This window comes from Chrysochloris asiatica, unplaced genomic scaffold, assembly GCF_000296735.1.
Source record: "Chrysochloris asiatica unplaced genomic scaffold, ChrAsi1.0 scaffold00016, whole genome shotgun sequence".
NCBI lineage: Eukaryota > Metazoa > Chordata > Mammalia > Afrosoricida > Chrysochloridae > Chrysochloris > Chrysochloris asiatica.
The window spans coordinates 32,905,477-32,913,594 of record NW_006408534.1 but is presented as its reverse complement, the minus strand read 5'-3'; the positions used below and the strand labels follow the sequence as shown (position 1 = coordinate 32,913,594).

The 8,118-nt window shown below is 35.8% G+C and overlaps 1 protein-coding gene across 2 annotated transcripts in view; it reads left to right on the top strand.

Annotated features, from left to right (window-relative positions):
* LOC102821092 (ATP-dependent RNA helicase DDX1-like) overlaps positions 1-8,118 on the top strand; it is a 52,631-nt gene that overhangs the window by 13,548 nt on the left and 30,965 nt on the right. For both annotated transcript variants that reach the window (XM_006835271.1, XM_006835272.1), the window contains 5 exons: positions 133-216; positions 1,374-1,450; positions 4,270-4,342; positions 6,104-6,180; positions 6,306-6,420. In XM_006835271.1, coding sequence (XP_006835334.1) covers positions 133-216; positions 1,374-1,450; positions 4,270-4,342; positions 6,104-6,180; positions 6,306-6,420 — 426 coding nt within the window. The remainder of the gene's footprint in view (positions 1-132; positions 217-1,373; positions 1,451-4,269; positions 4,343-6,103; positions 6,181-6,305; positions 6,421-8,118) is intronic.

Here is an 8,118-nt window from a genome sequence, read left to right as displayed (position 1 = left end):
TGGCTTTGCAGTCTGACGCATTAACCCACAGCGCCTAGAAAAGTGAAATTCAATAATGTAAAAGCTGTTATGTGGTAAATGAATCATGTGTGATATAGCTTAGATATATTTCAAAGTATTTTTCTCTCATAGGGAAACACTACTATGAAGTATCCTGTCATGACCAAGGATTATGCAGAGTTGGGTGGTCTACCATGCAGGCATCCTTAGACCTAGGTAAGTGCTTCTAAAATAACTGAATTTGTTGTTTGTGGATGGTTAACATTTTTTTCTTTTCAGAAGTAATATAAACTTAACCATACAAAGTTTATATTTGACGAACATAGGGATAATATTTCTTATGTATAATCTACTCCATCATTTGTCTTTCAGTTTGTTGTACTGCAGTGGCTTGTGTATTGCTTTGATACTGGAAGCTATGCCACCGGTATTTTAAATAACATTAGTGTCACCCATGGTGGACAGGTTTCAATGAAGCTTCCAGATTAAGATAGATTGTTGTTGTTGTTGTTTTGTGCCGTCGAGTCAGTTCCGACCCATAGCGACCCTATACAGGGTTTCCGAGGGTGTAAATCTTTACGGGAGTAGAAAGTCTGACCTTTCTCCCGCGGAGCAGCTGGTAGTTTCGAACCACTGAGCTTAAGGTTTGCAGCCTGATTCGTAACCACTATGCTACCAGAGAGAAAAGGAGAGGTGGACAACTTCTGAGTGGTTAGCCACTGAAAACATTATGAATAGCAGTGAAACATTGTCTTGATATAATGCCTGAAGGTGAGCCCCTCAGGTTGGAGAACACTAAGATACGACTGGGGAGGAGCTGCCTCCTCAAAGTACAGTTGACTTTAATAACATGAATAAAGTTTTTGGGACCTTCATACACCAATGGAGTACAACTGAGTATGAGAAGAAACAATTACAAATACCACTGTAATTGGAGATGAATGTATGAAGTATGAGTCTAAGAAAATTGGAAGTTGTCAAAAATGAATTCATAAAAATAGATACCCCCAGCATTAGTGAGCTGAAATGGACTGGTATTCACATTTTGAATCTGACAATCATAATGGTTTAATATGCTAGGAATGACAGAATCAGGAGGAATGGTGTCACGTTCTTCATTTTCTATACATTTTAGAGATTAATCCCTTCTCTTATAGGTCATTGCAAAAAATATTTCCCAGTCTGTTAGCTGAATTTTTTGTTGGCCAAAAAGGATACACTTTCACTGTGTCCATAGTGGTGCATAGTCTCAGTAGGCTATAAATAGTTCAATTGCATGATTTGGAAATTTAAGTTAAAATGTTTCTGTTTTCTCAAAATGGGGATTCTGAGCTTTTGACTTTATATTTACTCTCCCTACGTTTTAAATCCAGGTACTGACAAGTTTGGATTTGGCTTTGGTGGAACAGGAAAGAAATCTCATAATAAACAGTTTGATAATTATGGAGAGGTAAGTTATTATACTGATTTCAACATAGTATCAGTATGCTTTCTTGCATATTTATTTATCAGCTAATATGATTTGAGGATATAGAAATGATTGTGAAAAAATTAGTGGATTTTCTGTATTTTTCCCATAGATTTGGACTTCATTAAAGAATTGTTACTAAATTAGAAAATTGTGTAGCAGTTAAACCGTTTTTTTTTGTTTATGCCATTTATTAGCTAGCTCCTCGGTATGGGTCGGAGCCGATTTGACGGCAGTTAACAACAACAACAACAGCTGTGTATTACTTTGTTTTCTTTTTCCATCCCATACTAGTTTTGGTTTTAATGATGTAATAGTCTTGTTTCTTTTCCTTCTTGTTTTTTTATGGTAAAATATGTAACACATATTTGCCATTTAAACCATTTTCATACTCACATTGACGTGTAACCATCAGTGCTGTTTGTTTCCAAAACTTTCTCATGACTCCAGAGAGACTTTGTATTTATTAAGCAATAGAGCCCCCATTGCCTCCTCCACCCTCTTACCTACTAATCTACTTTCTGTGTATTTGTATATTCTAATATTTTATATAAATGCTATCATATAGTATTAGTCCTTTTGTGTGTGGCTTATTTCTGTAGCATCATGTTTTCAAGGTTCATATTGTAGCATGACTTAGAATTTTATTCCTTTTTATGGTGGGATATTTAGTGTCTTTATATTTATTAAAGAGCTCTGGTAGTTTAGTGGGTTTTGTGTTGAGCTGCAAGGTCAGCAATTCAAATCCACCAGTAGCTCAGCAGGAGAAAGATGAGACTTTAGAGTCTTGGAAAGATTTATAACCATAGAAACCCTATGCAGGGTTGCTATGAGTCGTCGCAGACAACGTCACAACACTACCACCAAATATTCACTATGTCTATCTGTTCATTTGTTGGTGGGTACTTGAGTTGTTTCTGTCTTGACTACTGTAAATAATACTGAGTGACAAGTCACTGAGGCAATTCTTCTAAGTATATATGTAGATATGGAATTGCTGGTTCCTGTAATAATTTTATGTTTAACTTTGAGGAACTACCAAATTGTTTCCCACATTTTTTACTTTTCTTCATTCAATCAATTTCTCCATATCATTGCCATAAATTATTTTCTGTGTTTGTTTTTTTTTAAATCATGACACCCTTAATAGGTGTCCAGTGGTATTTCATTGAAGTTTTGATTTACATTTCTCTAGGCCTGGTGTGGTGCTGTAGGGTAGGTACTGGACCACAAGGTTGATTTGAATCACAAAGTCAGCAGTTCAAACTCATCAGTTGCTCCTTAGAAAGTCTGTACAGGGTTGCTATGAGTCAGAATTGACTCGATGGCTCTTAACAACAAAAACAATAGCTAATGAAAGGAACTCATGATACCGTGTGATACACATTGGGCTGCTAGTCACTAGATTGGCGGTTCAAGCCCATCAATCACTCTGGGAAAAAGATGAGGCTGTCTGTTCACATAAAAGCTTTCAGTCGTGTAAACCCTATAGAGGGTCACTCTGAGTCAGAATTGCCTCCATGGCAGTGGGTAATGGCTAATGGTGTTAATGCACCTTTTCATATTCTCCTTGGTATATCATATTTAGATAAATGTCTTTTGAAGTCCTTTGCCCATTATTTTATTGGGTTGTCTTTTTGTTGTTTATTTATAGTTCTTTTTATAGTTTAGATATTAAATTCTTATCAGATAAATAATTTCCATTCTATTCTGTAGAATGTTTTTTTATTTTCTTGATAATGTCCTTTGATACACAAGTTTTTGTTTTTTTTAATGTTCAAATTTTTTTTTTTTTTTTGCTCTTGATTGTGATGTTATAGCTAAAAGTCCATTGCAAAATACAAGATTTACTCCTATGTTTTCTTCTAAGAAGTCCCTGGGTGGTACAGGTGGTCTGGCAACCTACTTCTGAAAAATCAATCATTGAAAACCCTGTGGGAGCAGTTCTACTCTTAAATACACAGGGTCACCATGAGTTGGAATCTACTCTGTTGTAACTGGTTTGGTTTTTTTCTTTTAAGAGTTTTTGCTGTTTTAGTTCTTACATTGGTTTTGAGTTACTTTTCATATATGATGGGAGGTAAAGGTTCACTTTTGCATGTGGAAATCCTGTTGTCCTAGCATGAATTTCATATGTTTGATGTAAGTATAATTGTTCTGGCTGACTGACTGTATGCCACTGAGTTGGTTTCAACTAATATGTATAGGGTTTCTGAGGCCGCAGATCTTTATAGGAGCAGAACACCTCATCATTCTCCCGTGGAGTTGTGGTGCACTTGAAATGCTGACCTGGTGGTTTGCAGCCTAACATGTAACACACTACACCGCAAGGGCTTTCTAATTGTTCTAGTGAGGCTGAGTATGATAAGTCACAATATCTCCCTCTATAAAGTCTGTTGTGGCACTGTGGGCTAATGCACTAGACTGCAAAGTTGGTGTGAATGGCAAGGTCGGCAGTTCAAGCTCACCAGTCTCTCTTTGGAAACCTTATACAGGGTTGCTTTGGGTTGGAACTGACTTGATGGCACTTAACAACAACAACACCATAAAGCCTATCAGATTCTTTCATTATATGTAATATAACAAACATTTTAGGCATGTTTTAGAGCTGCAAGGAATTATTTTGAAAGTAAAGATTATAGCCTATGGGATAGTTCTGTTTTGTCATATAGGGCTACTATGAGCTGAAGTCAACTCGGGGTATGTAACTCTACTGTACTTTTGATGCTGCATATTTGAACTTTTAACCCTCTTTAAGATTTTGTTTTCTATTAATAGCATTTGACTTTCTGATTTCCTAGGAATTCACCATGCATGATACCATTGGATGTTACCTTGATATAGATAAAGGGCAGGTCAAGTTCGCCAAAAATGGTAAGCTTTCTATTAGTGTCCTTAGAAGATTAAAGATATATATTCAGTATTGGTTAGTTTTCTATCCCTTCTCCCTTTTTCATAATTCCTTCTCCTTTCTCTGACTTTCTTTTGAATAATTATTATTTAGCATTTGCTATGGGGTCAGGCACTGTTATAGGGGTTGGTTCTGTAGGGCTTACATACTGGTGAGAGGAAACAGACAGTGATATGTCAAGTGGTAAAAATGATATGTTGTTATTGTTAAGTGCCATCGAGTCGATTCTGACTCATAGTGATCCTGCATAGGGTTTCTGAAGAGCTACTGGTGAGCTTGAACGTGGTTCAAACCGACTTTGCCATCCAGCACATTAACCCACAGTGTCATGCCAGGACTTCATAAAAAGCATAGGAATAGATAGATTAGAGATCAGAGACCTGGGATATTTCTGTGGTTGTTGTTGTTAAGTGCTGTCGAGTCAGTTCCGACCCATAGCGACCCCGTATAGGGTTTCCAAGGAGCAGCTGGTGAGCTTGAACCAACAACCTTGCAGTTCAAATGGCTTTGCAGTCTGGTGCATTCACCCACAGTGCCACACCTGGACTCCATTCCTGTGGTTAGAAGTTAGCAAATTGAGGAGAAATTTCATTGTAGTAGGAGAAGAACAGAGAAAATAGTGCCGTGCAATTCAGGTAGGAAAAGCATTTCACAGAGGAAGGAATGAACAGATTGTGTCCAATGGGTCTAGTCTAGCAAAATGAAAACTGAGAAGTAACCACTGAATTTTTCAGTGGAGACCACTGATAAGCTTGATGAAGAGCTTTTTGGTGGAGCAAAGGGTAGGTATGGGGATCTGATTAGGAGTCATTTCAAGAGCGAATGTATGGAAGGGAAGTGGACACAGTGAAAATGGAAATGGAAAACTTGGGGTTTTACTACAAAAGGGAGAGAAAAAATGGAAGGTAACTTGGAGGGAGATGTGGTTTCAAGGTAAAGTTGTGTTTTACTGGAGCTGTTATGTATAGTGGAGTCCTGGTTTGGTGCTGTGGGTTAATGCGCTGGACTGCATAGTCAGTTTGAACTACAAGATTGGCAATTCTAGCTCACCAGCTGCTCCTTGGAAACCCTATGCAAGGTCGCTATGGATCAGAACTGACTTGATGGCACTTAACAACAACAACAACAACATTATGTGTAGTACGTTTGTATGTTACTATGTTAATAGACATGATCTAGTTGATATTTACTGTCAAGTTAAGTCAATTTTGGATCCATAATAACCCCATATGATTGAGTAGAACTGCCTTAGAGGATTTTCTAGACTTCTTAACAAAAGCAGATTGCCAGGTCTTTCTCCTTCAGAGAGAGTAGATAAGTTTGGACTGTCAACCTTTTGGTTAGTAGCTGAGCATTTAACATTGTGTCATTAGGGTTCCTCAGACAAGGAATAATTACAAATGTATAGGGCTAGAGGAGGCGGTTTTACAAATAAAGCAAAGAGATGAAGTTAGCCTTAGAGAGGAGGCTGCATATTTATCCAAGGTATTGTTGTTGTTAAGTGCTGTCGAGTCAGTTCCGACCCATAGCGACCCTGTACAGTGTTTCCGAGGCTATAAATCTTTATGGGAACAGAAAGCCTCATCTTTCTCCCGCGGAGTGGCTTATCCAAGGTAGCAGGAGAGAATGCAGAAATGCAGGTAGGCTGGTGTGAGCATGTTAAAGGTCTTCTTTTCATTTTTGGATTTTTTTTCTCTCTCTCCTCTTTATTTTTTTTAAACAAGGGAAAGACCTTGGTCTGGCATTTGAAATACCACCACATGTAAAGAACCAAGCCCTCTTTCCTGCCTGTGTTTTGAAGGTAATTTAAAATCTAGTTGAAAATTTTTGGTGTGGTTATAAGCTGCTTTGATCTGCATTATTTAGTTTGCTATTTGTGCACAATTAGGGATAAGAACTTATATTTTCTCCTTTATTCAATGATAGAATGCTGAACTAAAATTCAACTTTGGTGAAGAAGACTTTAAGTTTCCACCAAAAGATGGTTTTGTTGCTGTTTCCAAAGCACCAGATGGTTATATGACCAAATCGCAGCACACAGGTATGAAACTGAGAGGCTTTGAGTTTCTAGAATGGGATATTGGTAAAGATTCTCAGTAAGTCTAATTAAGGTGAGTTAGTTACATACAACCAACCCCTGCCCTTGTTGGCTTAGTCACACATTTTTATTTAACACATCAGTAAAATTTATTTTCAAAACTTAATTAACAAACTCAAGTATTTGGTTTCATTTTAGGGATTTGGGGGATCTGGATCATGATGGTCATGATTTAATATGGTATGAAATATGTGCTTATTAATTGTATGCCAAGGCACCATGCTCCAGATGTGCTTAAAGTGGATTATTTATTTAATCTTCACAACAACCCTATATGTCAGAATTGTCTCATTTTGCAGACAAAGAACCTGAAGAGTAAGGACTTGCAGTAACTTGCAAGCAAGTAAGTGGTAGAGCCGAATACAAATTCAGGAAGTCTGACTCTGAAGTTCTAACTCTTAACCATTGCACTGTTTAGTATATTTTAGTAACTTAAAGTAGAGACATTTTGTAACTTGCTTATCACAAAACAAATGGGTAGTTTTCCAGACATACCAAGTTAATTGCAATTATTCTAAGTAGACTTAATTTCTTAAGGTAAGTTTCAAAGATTTAAATTTTTTTAATTTAAAAAAGACACTTTAAAAAATAAATGCCTTACAAATGTAAGTTTAAAAGTAAAAGATAGGAAAAAAACCCTTGGTTATTAAAATATACTAAGTATGTAAAGCTAATGATGTTTAGTGTTCAAATTCAGTGCAAATGTACTTTATAATAATATAGCAGTGTTTTTCATGATGTGGCTGTTTAAGATTTCTCTTTCCTAAGGCTTCATTTCTTAGTTCATTTAAATTACTTTACGTTCACTAATAAACAATTACATGGCATATTTTCTAACCACCAGTTAATTTGTGCCTTAATAATAATGAACCAAGGTAAAATATTCAAGTGACTTAAAGGTTTTGTTAATGACTGCACCTATACTAGATTCTTACACAGTTATACAGCTACTCCAGTACTCGGAAGAAATACAAGTATTCTTAAAAATGACTTTCATTCAAATTTGATAAGCATGTAAAGATTATAGTGTTATAATTTTTTTCCAGTTAGAACATGAAAAATTTCTTGCTTTCTTTAAATGCTGTAACGATGGCTTGTTACCTTAAATCACTTAGCTGCTAATTTATAAAAACAGCATCATATTAGCATTTTCTTTATTGCTTTTATAGTAAAAAATTCAATGTTGTAATTCAAATTATGATGGCATTAGATTTTTATTTTAGAAATTCCAGCTTAAAATTTTTTAACAACTATGCCAGTTGCATCTAGAGGGGTATTTAAAATAAATAACCTAGCAATTCTTTTGGTTGATGTTTTCTTCAGTATGCATGACACTGCCTTTTACTCATTTCATCATGTTAGTGAATCTGTGTGACCCAAGGCAAACCCCAACTCATTCTAAATTCAACACTATAATAAGAAAGAAGTGCATATCCTCTTAAGATTGACAATTTAGTAAAGATACACTAACCTAAAGTAAACAGTTTTACATAATTAATAGTGAATAAGACAAATAAAACAGGCCTTACTCTTACAATTTGGAATTAATTTTCAAGTAAAATTTTAAGAGTTTTGGTGCTTACATGTAGCTAAAGTAAATTTAAAACTTTTTTTCTCATAAATAATCAAAATAAATAGTAG